Below are 17234 nucleotides of genomic sequence, written 5' to 3'. Positions count from 1 at the left end.
CTCTGGATATATTATCCAGTCTCTACACTGTTTGTTTCACAAAGCCCAAAGTCTTATAGTTTTCATAAGATTTGGATTTTAATGATCCAAATAATAGGGAAGGCTGGGATCATGTGTCATGTCCTGAGAGACCATTGCAAGTATAAATAGTTCTAGAGATTCCGGTAAAGGAGTCTCAGAGGACCTAGCAATGTCAACATCTTTTTCATATAAGATGGCAACCTTGGCCTCCTCTAATACCTTCTTGGAGTTCTCCTCAATAAAGGAGAGCATTCTGCTAATGCCAGTCATAAACCAGGTACATGGATGTTGTCCAGCCCCACCAGAATCAGCTCTTAAAAATCCCTTTAAAAACAACAGAATCCTTAAAGGGGAAGATTCTAGAAGCAACCCCTTGGCCTCAGGACTGATGAAGATTACAGTCAGAAATTGCTGGGGCAATTCCTCTTGTTCTGATGGTCTTGCAACCAGTCAGCGATGCTAATCCACATGGATCTGATCTCCCATCTGCTCTGCTGCTGAAGCTTATGAGAATTCCAACAAAGCCTCTAACTGGAAGCTGTGATAGACTGAGAATAGTCTTCACAAATTTCTTCCAGACCAGGTTTAGGACTTAACAGTTTACAAATATTTCCAAATGAGAATTGTCTAAAAAAGGTTCCCAAGCAAAGGGATCTAACAGGCACATCCTCATTCAGCAAACATAATTGGACTTCAAATATCTTCTACTCTAGCTGCTAATTTTATCTAATCTGGGAATTCTAATATGTTATTATCTTGGAAATTAAATAAATATATAATTGCAGGATTTAGCCTGTTTACAATACATCTGTTACATCTTTAATAGCAAAGTCAAGACCAGGTGCTAGTACAAAATCTGCACCAACTAAACTTTATAGCACTGAATAATTCAGGGACAGGTAAACTGAAGGGCTTCCAAACAACCATATGATCTTGCATTGGTTTTAAGACTGTCTTTGGACCCTGCTCTACAACTTACAACTAAAAACCAACTATTTATTGCTACTAATGTTCAATCTTTTGTGTTGCCAAGAATAACAAGTAGGAAACGCATGCAGAGCATGGGTTCTTAAATTCTGTTTAGCCAATTTATTATAGGAAGCATATGTGCTTTCTTTTGCATAATGAAACTTTGTGTGTATATTTCTTCTTTCCCTTATGTTCCATTAGTGTGTATATGTGTGCACTGGGAAGCACAGGGGAGACTGTACATGCTCCGCTGTGAGTCATATGACTAGGAGGGAGAAGAGAGTGGGGCTCAGAATGGAACAATCAGCAATATTCTGATCACTATCCAACTGCCTCTTTCATCGAGGGCATTTTTTTAATCTCCATTTTATCCTTTTTTTTTTTTTGAGTTATTGTGCTGATGGGCTGACAGATTAATAAATGGACAGATGGACCAAGGTCTGAAGGTCCTTAACATAATTTCTCTCAACCATTGTTTTTTGGTGGGGATTGTAAAGAATAAAAAAACAGAACTAAAAGCAAGTTTCATCCATCCCTACAAATATTCACCTCATTTCACAAACAATGCATTTTAAGTGAGCCAATCCAATCTGCAGAAAGCACTGCTCCTCGTACTCTCATTCTTGGGATTCACAGGATTAGATGTTCATTTTTGCAAAGTGAAACCTTTTTCAGTATCAGATACGCATGGCATGTATTACACGTGCTACCAGTTTGTCCTAACTTAACACAGTTTTAATGTTATTTATTCATTTAAAACATTAATGTGCCATTCATCCAATAGCTCCCAAGAAAGCCAGCAGAAAGTATAAACAATATATCATTATTGTTTTTAAAAAGAAACTAAAGTACACCATAATGTTAACAACATAACAAAAAAAGCAGCTAGAAATGTATGCCAGGTTAGAGCATTTCTAAAGCTAAAGTTTCTAAAAATTTAAAAACTGTAACAAAACTGAGCCTAGTGCTTGAATGGATTGTTACCTAGGCATGAGCAGTACTTCTTATGACTTGGTCATTACCTTCAAGAAAGCCCTTTATTTTGCTGTTACAAAGTATAAAAGAGATGCTTAGAGAAGAGCTTTAACGGAATAATACTGTCTTTGCAGGGATCATGGCCATCTGCAGTACGGGGAAAGAAAAGCAAGCAATAGAATGTCATCATTCTGTAAACATCATAATTTATATATTTGTGTCAGATGTCATGATGAACTTTAGCACGATGACATCACTGCGTATGTGCCATTATTTTGATGTCATTGTGATTTATTATGGATGCTGCTGCTTCAGATTGGAAGACTAGAATACATTTTGGAGCACACATGAACACTGATATATATAGCACCTGTCTTCCAACTGCTTAAAAGAGATGCATCTTTTCCCAGGATCACATGCTGCTGTCTGCTGTTGCAGTGTGATCCTTGGAAAAGATATATTTCAATTAAACGGTTACAGACAGCTGCTATGCACACACCCTCACAAACTCCAAAGGATCCTTTTTGAATCCAAAGTATTGTCTATCATGACTGTTCTTCAAAATTTAAGGCAATCTTAACCAACCTGATGCTTTCCAGATATGTTGGGCCAGTGTTTCTCAATCTTGGGAACTTTAAGATGTGTGGACTTCAATTCCCAGAAGTCCACACATCTTAAAGTTCCCAAGGTTGAGAAACACTGTGCTGCACTATAACTCTCATCTCTGCAACATGTTAAGGTCCCAATGTTGACACATTATAGATGTCTAAAAAGGCATCTTTTTATATGGACCTTCCCTGGCTTTTAACTCTCCTAACATATGTCTTTTAATGAATTGTTTTTACTTTGGCTTTCACTGTGAAATGTTTTTCAGATTTAGGGTTTTAAAAACCACAGAGAATGAGAATTGAGCAGTAGTTAGAAGTGGTATAAAATGCTTCAAATAAACACACTCTACTATAACCATGCTGTCTGGAGATTATTTATTCATTCAAAATATTTTTCAACTGCTTCTCTACGTACAAAGTATCCAACATGAAAAACAAGATAATTAAAAATACAACCAATATTTAAACCAACAACCATTCATAAGTTCAGGTGATAAAGAATTCCAGAAAACAAGAGCAGGGACCCCAAAGACCCATTCCTCTGCAGATACCAGCTGTGGAAAGCAGTGGAAACGTAGAAGGAAGCCTCTCTAGCTATTTTTACAGGCCAGGCAGATTCATACAGTACACTGGGAGTTGTATTCCCATTTAGAGCAGTGTATCTCAACCTTGGCCACTTGAATACGTGTGGACTTCAACTCCCATGGCTAGCTGGGAAATTTTGAGAGTTGAAGTCCACATATCTTCAAGTGGCCAAGGTTGAGACACATTGCTCTAGAGCAGTGTTGTCCAAACTTGGCCACTTTAAGATGAGTGGACTTCAACTCCCAGAATTCCCCAGCCAGCCATGCTGGGAGTTGAAGTCCACTCATCTTAAAGTGGCCAAGTTTGGACAACACTGTCCTATTACATAAACATTTCAAAAGCAAAAGAAAACAACAGCTAAGTGGTACATTTTATACAAAGATTTATCAGGTACAAAAGTCACTCAGACTTCAATAAATTTAGATGTAAAGTGTGTTTACTACTATGACTCTCATCTCACACGGACAGCTTAACTATATTTGTTTTAAGAAGAAGTTATGGGGGGGTGGTTTGCAAGTTTTGGGTGGAAGAAAAATGTAACAAATTTAAAAGTTAAACTACGCCTTTCATTTTTTTGCGCATTTCTAAAGGAAAGCTTGTATTGCCTAGCACAAAATGAATTTAATTAAATGAAATATAATACACTTTTTTTGGTTCTGTAGAATATATGAACTTTCTGATATGCTGACAGTGGACTATATAGCAACGATCTTCTAATGAAGAAGTGCTTATTCTGTGCTACTGATTCAAGTTTATCTGTCAAACCCAACATAGTTGGCATAGCTTTTGTTATTTATCTGTACCTTATGCAGTATGTACTTCCAGTCTTCTGAAAGGAAATGCATAAAACATGTGTGTATTGCCTAAGAAATGGTAGTCAACTTCTGATGAGATACTGTCATTCTTATTTTGTAACAAACATCTCAATTCTATTTTAGATGACAGATGGTTGTTTTTAATCATATGAAACCATGTTACCACCTGACTCTTAATTTTAAACAATCCTGTTTTCCATAAAAAGCATACTGCAATGGCTATTTGGTCTCACTTCAATCTTGCATAGCTCAGTAAGTATTTCTGTGCAGACACAAAGCACTTGCTTATGCAATCAAAAAGAGATTATCTTATCTCAGATAAAGAAAAGAATTTTGGTTCAAATGTAACATCTAACATCCTAACATCTTCTAATTTGAAGAAAGGGGCTCTTTTCCTCAATGCTTGGATTCTTGGACAACTTTTCTGAATGAATATTTCCAATATTCCTAAGTTTTGTAATAGGATTCAAACTTCTGGCTCAAATCCTCAACTTTTGAGATTCTTTTCTATTGAAAGGATATTGCTTAGGAGTCTGGGATGATAAAATTAAGAAATATCTTTCTTTGTGCTAAATGAGACATGTTTGTCTCCTATTCACAATAACCAGGTTTGCCAACTGAAATACTGTCACAGAAAAATGATAACGTGGCAGTACTTATTCTGAGAAAGACATCAGTGTAAAATCTTGTTAGTCTTGTATTACAAATTGGTGCATATATTAAAAGTCACCCTTAGTAACATAATTGGCTTTTTAAGGAATCACCCAAAAAGAGGGAAAACAAAGAGTAAATGGAAGGAGCAACTAACTAGGTTCCTATGCATTCCAATTTTTGATTTCCATTTTCATTCTTGTTCACCAACTACCCTGCCCCCCTTTTTTTTCAAATGGAAAAAGTGCACTGCCTTCTCCTCATATTGGTTTGGTGGAAGAAGAAGAAATAACTGCTGGGAAGAAGAGAGAGGTGAGCAGTGCAATATTACAAGGAAACAGCAGCAGTCCTTTTATCTTTCACATACATCACTAGGCAGAAACCAGGGGACTAAAGACCCAACTTCTTTCTCTGAAGGTCCTACAGCAACTTCTACTCCATTTGCATACCATAGCCCCAGGATTCAGAGGCATTGGTGGCCATCTCAGCTCTTGAGTTAGGAGGAAGTTATCATCTACTCCTACAGACCACAATTCAATTAAAACTTCTTGGGACCTCCATGAAGCAGAAGTGTAGCTAAGAGTAAGAGTGGTTAATATCTTTGCCAAAATACTCCCATTTTTTTCTTTTCTCCACCTTCTTTCAGAACTGCCTATTTATCCAATACTGGTCAAGATGATGCAGTCATTAAAGTACAGCAGTGTTTCTCAACCCTGGGAACTTTAAGATATGTGGACTTCAACTCCCAGACTTCCCCAGCCAGCCAACTGGAGTAGAGTGTAGGGTTGCCCGTGGCCTGCCAAAATTCTTCTTTTTTGGCCCCCAAAGAGTGAGTGGGAACAAAACCCTTTTTAGCACTGGGAGGTGGATGAGCTCTTTAAAAAGAAGACAGATAATTAAACCTTGCATATATTTAAAGCACCATTTTGCTTGTTAAAACTCCTGAACTCCCCTCCTAAAATAGGCCCTGGTTTTTGGAGTGCAGGTTTCAGTTTACCATACCCTTGAGCCTATCAAAGCTATGCATTCCTGTCTTGGAGAGCTGAATGAGGATTAGGACATGGAAAACAGGTTATATTTCTCACTCTGCTATTCCTTGATGATCCTGGGTTCTTGAGGTCTTGCTCAGCCTAACCTACCTATGCAGGCTACTGTGGGGATAAAATAGGGAAGAGAGTACCTATCCTGCTTTGAGGTTCTTGAAGGATGAGAACAAATATAATAAATTATAATTTGGTCTTGATAGTATCTTTTTTTGTTGTGGCAGGGAAAACTCACATGAATCATCATCAAGGGTTTATGTGTGTTAGGAGAAACAGACTATGACACAGACGGGCAACTTTCACCCTAAAGCTGCATGCATCCAATATTTGGCCTTTGGAGCTGAAAACAAATGACCATTAGGAGCCGACTGACAAGAAGTAGATTTCTGGTAGCTTCCTATCATTTATCAAGAAACAAAGTAATCTGATTTTCCAATCCTAATGGCAAAATTGGGCTCTGGGAGGAAAGAGAATGAAGGAGGAAGAGAAATGGCATGTATATATATAGGTATATGAAGTATGTGTATGCGTGTGTGTTGTTGTGAAGGTATGCATGCAGCATGAATATTCCATCAGACAACTTGCAAGCTCCTTGGTACCAAAAGATTGCTAAACTATGAGCTATGGCAATAAATTACATGAGCAATATGAAATAATTAAGTTGGAAAAGAGAAGAATAAATCTATTAGTTCATTTTCTCTATCATTCATTTTTTAAAATTTTCCCTCTTTTATAATCAACTGAAATCCTCACCCATGCCTTTTTGGGGGGGCGGGGGGTTAGTCCAATTCAAAGATGGTCTACTGAAATCAGTAATGTTTAAATCAGACATGATTAACTGAAGTCAGAGTAATTTCAATGGAGCTACATAAAGGCTAAATTGACTCAGACATTACATCACAATTTATTGAATAAATCAAAAATGGCTGGGTTCCCACAATATGATAAGCCATAAGCCATGATTTAAAAATTACAAAGAATGGATTCACATACTGTGTTAGAAAAAAAACCTAACTAACCAACCAACCAACCAACCAACCAACAGGCCTTATTACAATGTCTGAACTACGTCTACATTTAAAACTGGCTTCAGCCCAGTAATTTGTGAATGAAGAAAAATTCAGGTCTTCTAAAAAACTAATAGTAATTAATGGTTACTATATTCTCATATTAAGACAGCAGAGCAGTATAAGTATAATATTTGGAAGGCAAATATCTGCCTGAAGAAAATAGAATAATGATATAATCCTTCATTCTATTTTACATATTTCATTATTTTATCCCAGTCAGTATTACCCAAGGCCGGTTTCTCCCATCTAATCAAGCAATACAAAACAGAATGGCCACACAAGATTTAAAAATAGATTGAGGGTGTAATGCCACCCACAGACAATAAAATCTGGGTGAGGGTACAGACACTTAGGGAGCTCCCCCTACATTGGAAGGCTAGAAGCAGAGGGGCAGCAGTTTATAATTTGTATTTCCATTTTAGGAGCACCAGTGCCAAGCCTCTTTTGCACTATTACTCTCCATGCAGTTTACACTGGAAAATATATAAAATATATAAAAGACAGATCCTTTCCTAGGAAGCTTACAGTCTAACCTGAAAGAGAACGGAAATTGAAGAGTGACTACAGTCAAGGGCTCATGATTTTTGTTTTCCCTAGTCGGTATGTGAGTTTGCTGATTGAATAATCAAGATTAAAAAGTAGATAACTTTTTTCTGCTAAATGAATAGATGTAATATCCAGGAGTGTACAAAATAAACAAATAGGTGGCATGAAAAAGCTGAAAGTTGAGCACTTTCATTCAGGTATTATTTTGCCAATACTAATCTATTCTGGCCTACCATTATGTTCTGAAGGTTTTTTCCTCCCCAGTAAAAAGTTTGTTTTACAGGAGTATATTATGGACTCAAAGGACTGCTCCTGGCTAAGAAGGATTGTTATACAGAACGTATGCTAAGATATCAGAATTTGGGCACAAAGATTGTTCCTGCTCCCATGAAACTTGAGAATCGATGCCTTCCCTGACATTTTATGGAGAAGTGCACACTCTCTGATAGAATGGAGCCTGAATATCTCAGATTGCAATCCCATAAGTATTTATCTATCTTACTCGGTTCAACATGACTTACTTTTGAGTTGATATGCCTAGGAGAATGCTGTTACAGACAGTGTTTACTTCTGAAGTGATTATTCCTTGGGAAAAATATCACTTCCATTGCCCTCTCTTGTTTTCTAATTGCCTTTATTCACAATGACATTAAACACTAAATCGAGAAATCCTCATGCTCAATGGATGATTTGTGGTCGGGTAAGATAAATATTTAACTAATTTAGAAAAAAAGTAGTAACAGTTTGTGATGCTGAATAAGAATAATAATAATAAAAAAAGGGACAGCTTAATGTAAGGGTTGAGGTAGGATTCTGCAAATCCTTCAAAGAGGAGCTTCAGAATGCCCCAGAGTATATATGAAACTGTTTTTTTTTTTTTAAGAGCAGATGCATCATTTTCTAGGCTCGTGCAGCTACTTCAGAAAATGTTCCCATTAGTCTCTGCACATGCGGGGAAGAAAAATCAAGTGTCTATGCATACATGTGCAAATGAAGACAACCAGGAGCAGCTTCTGAAGCAGCCTCACCAACCTGCTAAAAGATGAGACTGCTTTAATGATTCAAAAGGAGGTGCTCCCACCAGACCAAAGAGAAAAATCTTTACAAAAACCTTTTGGGGTTATACTGATAATGAACCTTATCAATCAGCGTAGGAAAAGAGGCCACTGCTGGGGCTGGACTCCTATTATTGAATGTTTAAATATATATTAGTGCAAGGCAAAGAAACTTATCCTGCCCTTTTTTTTTTTTTTTTACAATTCTCATTCAGTTGGATGAAAGAGAAGTTGCTTTAGACATTTTTTTTGAGAAGATAAATTTGAGATAAATTTTCATGAATGGCGTGTGGTATTCTTGCACTGATTTAATTACAAGGTAGCCAAGGGAAGAGTGTGACTATCCTGTCTTCACTGGACGATCCTCTCTCCAGCCACTGGAACCTGTCTGGCTTCCCATTTCAGTTAAATCCCAAGGGAAGATATTGGACAGGCCTCTTTGCATTCAGCTTTCTCAGGAGGAGCGTTACGGGCACTGCTAGGGAGACCTCCAGCCTTTGGGAAAGGGTTGGAGAATTCCTCTTTCCCCGGGAGAAATCATCTACCCAATTTCCCTAACCACTTGTTTGGCAGAAAATTCTAAGATAGATAGAGAGATATCTTGTTATCCTATGGGGGAAAAATCAGGCTTGCATGAGAGAGATCTGAGGCAAAACTTACATAGCTATAACCTTCTTTTTCTGATGTTTTCCAAAAGCAAAGGACACAGGTAGAGGGAAAATCAGAGATTACCTGTTGAGGGAAAAATAAGAAAGGGGAGGATGCCTACACGATTCCTACTGAAGCAGCTGTCACATTTTCTTTTAAGTGCCCTGTTCAGACTTCTTTCATCTTCATGTGGTGCTCTCCAACAGACAAAAAAGCCATATGTGTGAAGTTAGAAAACAGCACTTCTCATTTTTAACACCAGCACACTTTTGCTGATAACCTTGCTGGAAATGAGAGAGTGCTACGGCTTTGTAAATGGAAGCACATTGCTAAAACAAACAAATGCTAACCCAAACATAATCATAAGCCTAGGATGGGTCTATGCCCTCTCTGTTTGGTGAGAGAGTGCCAAAGGCAAAGTTTTCTCAGCAGGAATTTGGAAAGTTATCTGGAAAGCCAAGAGTGAGGGGAATGTCTTTGTATATCCAGAAGCAGACGGCCAGCTCATGTTTGAGGGGAACAATTCCCAGTAGAACTTACATCCAATCAAGATAACACCCCAAAAAAGAAGTGTAGGGTTTTAAGGGCATGTACTACATTGATTTTCACATTTCATAATAACTACAGCAAGATTATATTAACACAGGATATAAGAAAGGAAAGGGATCTGTGCCTTTGTCATGCACCCCTGTGTAAAGGTCCATTTTCTTTGCAGAATAACAGAGTTGACCCCCCAAAAAGTGTTTTTGAAGAATAATTAAGGGCAACAAATTCAAAGGAATGTTGTCTCACCTTTTCTCCTTAAATCTGTCTTGCATCAAGCAAAGCTCTGTCATAGCGTTAGCACACTGTTAAAACCTGTTTTCTTTTCAGCCCCTTCTATTCATACAAAGATCACATTTATGTTCTCATCATAAATTACTGGGGTAGGAGAAAACATACAACTCCTGAAGACCTAGGCCTTCCTATAATTTATAGTTTTATATACTTTTTAAAAAAATTGCCTACAAAAACTCATGGCTGTGGGGACAAGAATCTACTCACTTCAGTAACATTTCTAGCTTAGCAATTATGATTTAAATCCTTTGTATTGACATACTCTTTTTGTTGGCTTGAAAAGTATCTATCATCTCATTCCTTTCGAATCCTTTCCTATTTCATAATTCAGTGGTATACCACATACAATAATTTACTCAAAAATATTGACAAAGTTGTCCTTGGTATAAGTAATTAACACTTAAAACAAATCATACTGCAATATATTTGCTGATTCCCTCAAAGTGCCCTGGACATTTTCCATCAACCTGAGAAATTCCAATCTTCAATTCCCATGACTCCAACGAATAATGAATGAACTTCAAATAAAACTATGCTAAAACACTTTGAATGTTCCATTATGGTATTTTCCTACCATAAAAATAAACCAAACTATGTTTTTTCAAGCTAAATTCTCAAAAACAGAATCATTCACATTTCTTCAAGAATTCAGCTCTTACTTGATTTTTCCTGTCTTTTGTTTAGAGGGTATACCAACTTAATGGAAAGCCTTTTAATATCCAGAAATTCAAAAACCATTGGATATGCTGCCTACAGTGCTAAGAATTGAAAGAAATAAAGCTAGTAAACCAGAAATCTTGGAAAGTAACCCGGAATGTTAAAATAAATATTGCTTAAACGCAAGAAATTATTTTCAGGTTCCAAATCTGTTGCTCACATTGCAAAACTAGTTTACTCCAATATAAGTCCTGTTGTGTTCAGTGGGGCTTCCTCTCTAGTAAGCATAAATAGGATTGCATACACACACACACACACTTTGCTAGAGCTGACAACAATTAATTTAACAAGGTATTATGGCCTTTGTCTAAGGTGAATTACTTATTGCAAGACGTACTGTACAAGAAACCAATTTCCAAAGCAGACTTAGCAGTCAAGACATGAACTGGAAAACTTGTCCTCTTCCAATTGCCATCTCCTTGACTTAAAGGAGGGAGTGACACTCAGAAGAAACTTCCATAGACAGACAGCATTTTGAACACAGAGAAAACAATGTAAAAAAAAAAAAAGATTGCCATTACTCAAGGAACATAAAACATAAAATCAAATATTAATGCTGCAACATTTACACTGAAATGAAAATTAGCAGTCAGATGGTCAGATTTTTTTAAAAAAATGAATATTACTGGTAGCTTCTCCCTTGGCGCCCCCCCCCCCCTTCCTGGGAATTATTGATCTGGCTTTCCTCACTGAACAGGGAAAGCAGGCTCTTGCAGTCAAACTGACAAGTGGTGGTGGTGGCTACTGCATTTATTCAAGCAACTATCCCTCACACCTTGGAAAAGAAACATGTCAGCAGAGAGGCAGAGATGCTCCTTTGGAATTAACATGTTTGCAGAAATAGTGAAATAAAGAATGAAGTAGCACCTCACTCATCCCCTGCATGCCATTTGCCCCTCTGGCATATCAAAGCCGGAGATCTGAGGACAGAGAGCATCAGTGCTGATTGACAGAGAAGGGCTCTCTCACACACCCAGAGACTGCTTGCCTGAAAAGAAAGAAATAAGGGTGTATGGGGGGGCGGGGGGGGGTATTTGGCTTACCTTATTTTCTCCATCTCTGCCGCAGAGGCCTACAAGAAATCAGACAAGGAGCAAGTGAATGGAAAGGCAGGGAAGCCTTCTCTGGGCAGATTAATGCATAGTTCAGGCTATATACCCCAAAGACTGCTGCCGGCCAAGGACTCCCAAGCCCACTGCCAACGGAGGCCACGTCTTGGGGTGAGCATTAACACGAACACACACACACGCACGCACGCACGGGCTGAGAGGCTGAAACTCCAGCAGAACGCAGCAGGCTGCAGAAAGGACGCCGGCGACCCAGGAGGCCCGGGCAGGCATGGAAGGACTCGATTTGAAGCGCCGAGGAGAGGCTGGCAGAGGGAGAACCAGCCGGCAGTAACAGGTTTCTGTGCCGCTCGGATGCCAGGAGAGAGAAACTTGAAATCGCAGGGGCAGACCCGAGCAGCAGCAGCGGGAGGAGGAGGAGGAGAAAGAGAAAGGGAAGGACAGAGGGAGGGACACGGCAGAGCGGTTGAGGCTGCCGGCTGTAACCATCCAACGACTTAGCTTCGCTAGAAACCGGAGAGGTTTGGCAGGGGCTCTGCGTGTCTGGGGTGTGTGTGTGTGTGTGCGTGCGTGTGTTAATCGTCACGTTTCCCAGAGATATCGACAGATGGAGTGCGCATAAGCCCTGAAGCTCGGGTGGAGAGTTTCAATGATCAGCGGTTCTCCCTCCCCCCCCAAGACGCCAAGCCGCCCGCCCCCGTAATTCAGTGCCTTTAAAATTAACAGCTCTCTGCATCTCTCTCTCTCTCTCCCCCCCCCCGCTTTTCTCCCCTTCCCCCCCGCTTTCCTTCCCTCTTGCAGAACTGCTACGGCGCTGCGCCAGCCTCCTCCCTGCCCTGGCTCGGATCACACACCTCAGGGAAAGTTTCAGGGCGAGCCGTTAACCGGAGCCTCCCCCGCTCCTTCTTCCTCTTCTCCGGCTTGCAGCCCACGGACACGGCCAGGAGGAAGCCTCTCTTCACCCGGCGGTTCCGCCCGTTCCCCGCAGAGCCGGGGAGGAGAGAGAGCGCGAGGCACACGCAACCCTTTCGCTTCATGTTTCGCGTCCCGCAGCCGCCGGTCTCTGCCTCCCGCAGCCTTCTCCTAACCTACCGCCTTCCAGGTGTGCTGGACCAGAACTCCCAACAGCCCCGACCAGCGCAGGCCACGCTCGGCCGGGGATGATGGGAGATGTAGTCCGGGACGCCGGGAAGGCGCCGGGTTGTGGCGGTGCGCGGAATCGGGACATCTGATTAACCCGTTGCTTCCCGATGAAGCCGTAGAGTGGGGCTCTGGTCTCCAGCGAGGTGAAGCGCCACTGTCCATCTGTATCTTTCTGTCAGCAGATTCTCAGTTCAGTTAAATCCAGAACCTTTCATCCCAATTTTGTGAATTAGAGAGTAACATCACAAACTAAACTTATCATCACACATTTTCCAAAAGTACCCCTGCCCCCCCCTCAAGTTTAGTCCCAGAAAGTAAGAAGATCCCTCATTTTAGATGCTCTGATTTTATATACTCTGTGCAATGTAAGATGCTTAGATAAAAAAGGTAAGATGAATTAAACTAGGAAATGAACTTTCATATGGCAGCATTTTGTTTCTTTCTTTGAGAATAAATCCCCAAATCTCCCTGTATCACTCCTGTTTTCCCACAATCCATTCACTTACGGTTTCCATATTAAGTGAAGTTATTCCCCTGAACCATTGTTGCCTTGGCAGTTCCAGGAAAATGCACTATTGATTCACCTCCCCCATTCTCTCATATTGTTTGGTGTGCAAGAATAAACATCCTATCCAAATGTCACGCCAATAGGTGTGCCTGATTGCCCTAAATCTCAAGCGTAACAGTTGGCATATGTTCTATATAACTGGATGCTGCCCGTCCATATGTCCTATATATGAATATAACCTTGTGTTTCCCAAGCAACTCGCATATGTCAATGCAACCTCCTGAATCAGCCCACCTTCACTGATTTTACACAAACATATGAGATTGAATTCAGGTTCCCATCTGTATCCGTGCACATTCCTATGTCTGGGCATAGTACGTACAGCTGCTAGGAAAGAACGAAGAGGAGGTAACAGGTGTGTTGGGAAATAGAAACATTTTACAGTTATGGCCAACCTTTCTGGCAGTATTTTATCAGTTATGTTCAGGGAATGAGACGTTACTACTACAATGCACACTGTGGTGGACCCCCTGTTGAAGAACAGGCCTTACTAGAAGCAGAACAATCTTCAAAGGAAATCTGACATAGTAATCTAGCTACATGTCTAACTAAAAGGTCTGTGCAGGTTGGCAGAGGTTTGCCTCATCCATGTGCATCAATGACATGATTTGCCCTATCACATTCTTGTAGCTGAAAGAGACCTCTGCAAATGTGCTGACCATACACAAATTCCTCCCTACTGGAAGGGAGGCGTCAGAAGCACATGAATTAATTCGGCAGCTTTGCTTTGCTTTTCAGAAGCAGCTTCAAAGGGTTGCTTTGTGTGAAGCGTTAGTGATGCAAAGTATCCTTTCTAACTTTGTATTGTCTTAATAATTAGTATAATACCTCCCTGCCTTACCCAACATCTCTTGTGATTTGCTTCTAGACTACTGAACTAGTGAGCATGCAATAATGCAACTGGAGCTGGCCACAAATGGCTTTTTTTTTTAATTCTTCACCAAATTTGTGGGCAGAAAATTTTCCAAATTTTACCAAGAAGAAAGTGTCTGTTTCTTAAGGTCAGCATTCCTTCTTAATAGCACCAGTAGCACTGCTATTGAAAAAGCCCAATGAGAGGAATGACATCTATTCTTCGGATCAAATGGAAGTGTATGTAGATAGGGAGGATGAAGAGCACTGAAGAGATGACTATGCAGTGAAAAACATTTACACACATCCCTTGGTTATCTATGAACGTTTCACTGAAATGCCCTTCTCCCTGGAAGAAATTTCTAAAGCAAATTCTTTTTCATCCCAGTAAATAAGAATTGGCTGGGGGAAAAAAGGCAGGAGTAATTCTCTGCCCAGCACTAGGCAATCCAGGAGAAATAGACAGAAGAATAGAATTGACACTAAAGTGTAACTAAACACTGTTCAAACTGATCATCTACAAAACAGTACAGTACAATACAATAAGGCTAGGATTTATTTATTTATTTATTTATTTATTTATTTATTTATTTATTTATACATAGGCTTATCCCTACCCATCTCCCCGCAATGGGGGACTCTGGGCAGTTTACATCAAGTTAAAACAAAAAATACATGATTAAAATTTATAAAAAGACAAACACATCTACACAGATGGAAAGAAGAGGGAAAAACAATCCAAGAGGCTGATGGAAGCCACGCTAGGCCTCTAGGGGGCTAGCCAACCCCATTGCTGACAACCTCCCTCCCTGCACCAGGCCAGCTTGCCAACTTAGCACCTCCAAAAGTGTTGGCTACACCTCCCAATATCCAATACCTTTTCAGCAATCAGGTTTAGAAGGGCCACAAAAAAACAATATAAGGCTGCCCACTTCTGGAATACCTAACTTCTGCATAAGGTGAAACGTAGTATTGGACTTCTTCAGGAAGTATAGTATAGTATAATTTCCAAATGGGGATACTTTTACACACAAGGAATATCCCATGAGCTAGTCAAATCCAGAATCTGTAAGTGCCATACAGCCCTTGACCACCCCTATTCACATTGGCAATTTTTTCCTGTTAGTGTGTGTGTAAAAAAAGGGTGGAAATCAATGTTCAACTTCCAAGAAGCTCTTATGTTTCCTTTGGTTTTAGCTTTTGCAGAGACATCTGCATCAATTTTTATTGTGCTCTAACATGTTCCATAAGGACGCGTAGCTAATAGCATAGGAGGTTAGAAGTAAAGGTCTTTGTGAACAAAAGTTATCAGGGGACAAGCTTTAACATGACAGTATTGGATGTATAGCTCTTAAGTGGCTCAGGCAATAGTTTTGAGTGACCAGATATATTGATGGAGGAGGGCACTGAGCTTTGATATTATGTAATAGCTCATAACGGTACATTTAACTACTGTTTATGGGAGTCTGAAAGGTTTTGAGATCATTAACTTATTTCCCTTACAGAAAGAGGTGATATGATGGAATTTAATCCTACCTTGGATGACTCATCTGTAAACAAAACCCTCTCTAAAAACTCACAGCTTATTTCTACACATCAAAGAAGTCTATTTTCAGTTTGTTTTTCTTTTGTAGGATAGGATGATACCTGGTAAGCTGTGTGTAGAAATTATTAATTGCAATTAGGAAACTTATGTTTCAAAATTCAGTGAACAATAGTGTTCAGTAGAAGACCTTTGGCCAGTTGAATTCTCTCAACCTCACATGGTCATTGGGAGAATAAATAAGGTAATGAGAGCATAACTTCTGGAATTTATATAGGATCTCCTAGTGGTCAGAAGTGAATATAATACCATAATAGAAAGTTGAATAACCCTCCCTCTGGGAGCAGATCTTGAGGTTTCTAGTATGGGGCCCAGAAAAATTAACACCTAAAGCTCTCTAGTTTGAGAATGCAAAGAAATAAGAAAGGAAGGTGTACCATTCATAGCATCCATTCTGGAATTCTTTGCAACCCCTTAATAGCAGCTCTATTCTAGGTCAGGTGACCAGGAGAGAGGAAGCAGGCCATTGTACAATGGCCTCTTCCATAAGGATGCATCCAGAGAACTTTTTTTCTGGAATGTTTCTTACCACAGTCCCAAGGTGGAACCAGCCCAATCTTCCTTTTGCTGGCTTCTCCAGGCATACCAAACTTTATCCAATCTCCAATTTTTGGAGAGTTTTATGCTGATGGACAGACAGATGAAGTTTTGATACCCTCTATATAATTTCTAACTTTCCATTGGGTTGGAAAAATTTTTGTAAAGGGGAGGAGCGTGTATCCTTCCTTCCTTCCTTCCTTCCTTCCTTCCTTCCTTCCTTCCTTCCTTCCTTCCTTCCTTCCTTCCTTCCTTCCTTCCTTCCTTCCTTCCTTCCTCATATTTATATAGCCGCCCATCTCACACAAGGTTCGACGTTTGAAGAAGAAAGGGATGTAAATTGGTATGTGTGACTGTGACAGCTGGAGTTGGATTAATGCAACTAAAACTTGAGTACTTTAGATATAATGAACAGCATTTTAGAAATTGTTGCCTAAGTAGTTCAGTTGTAAACTGGTTCACACATGTTTATTCATCACTTGATGCTAGTAGTGGAGTCTGAAAGCCTGCAAAAATAGTAAATGAGATTTTTGTATCCATTCAAATGCTTTTTTCAATTTCATCATTTTACACATTAACCAGTAAGTATTTGAGTACTCCAGTAAAGTGAGTGCACCAACTTCAAGTTTAGCACTATTGTATCTCCATGGAAGGTTTGGCATAAACACCTGTACATAAAGCAGGAAAATTTGAAGCTGAAGCAACATATATATTCAGTTACTGAAACTGGTTTAGGAAAAGAAGATATTTTAAATTATTTATTTAAAAATCATCTTCTAAACCATTTGTGTTTCTGGGTTTCAGGCAGTGAAGCCTTCAGGAAAACCAAGGTTAGATGCATCTAGAGGCACCTGGAAGCCAAGGACTATTTCTAGATGAACTTTTTACAGTGCTTCAAATACATGTTGTCCTCAGAACCAGTTC

The 17234-nt window shown here is 39.7% G+C and overlaps 1 protein-coding gene across 8 annotated transcripts in view; it reads right to left on the bottom strand.

Annotated features, from left to right (window-relative positions):
• The window catches only part of BEGAIN (brain enriched guanylate kinase associated), a 150640-nt gene extending 137469 nt beyond the window's left edge, over window positions 1-13171 (bottom strand). For 2 of the 8 annotated variants that reach the window (XM_088149837.1, XM_088149840.1), the window contains exons 1-2: window positions 11801-11932; window positions 11584-11612 (exon numbers count right to left, since the gene is read on the bottom strand). In XM_088149837.1, the coding sequence (XP_088005963.1) occupies window positions 11584-11597 (14 nt within the window). In that variant the 5' untranslated portion in view covers window positions 11598-11612; window positions 11801-11932. Of the gene's footprint in view, window positions 1-11583; window positions 11613-11698; window positions 12317-12461 lie in introns of those variants that run through there. The other 6 variants (XM_088149836.1, XM_088149839.1, XM_088149834.1 and 3 more) reach the window with 5 other exon arrangements.
• Between the last annotated feature and the right edge of the window lie 4063 nt (window positions 13172-17234).

This window comes from Python bivittatus, unplaced genomic scaffold (genome assembly GCF_059951505.1).
Source record: "Python bivittatus isolate LINGU-HERP-01145 unplaced genomic scaffold, Pbiv_v1 ctg000580_np1212, whole genome shotgun sequence".
Lineage (NCBI taxonomy): Eukaryota > Metazoa > Chordata > Lepidosauria > Squamata > Pythonidae > Python > Python bivittatus.
This window is presented reverse-complemented; position numbering and strand designations above follow the sequence as displayed.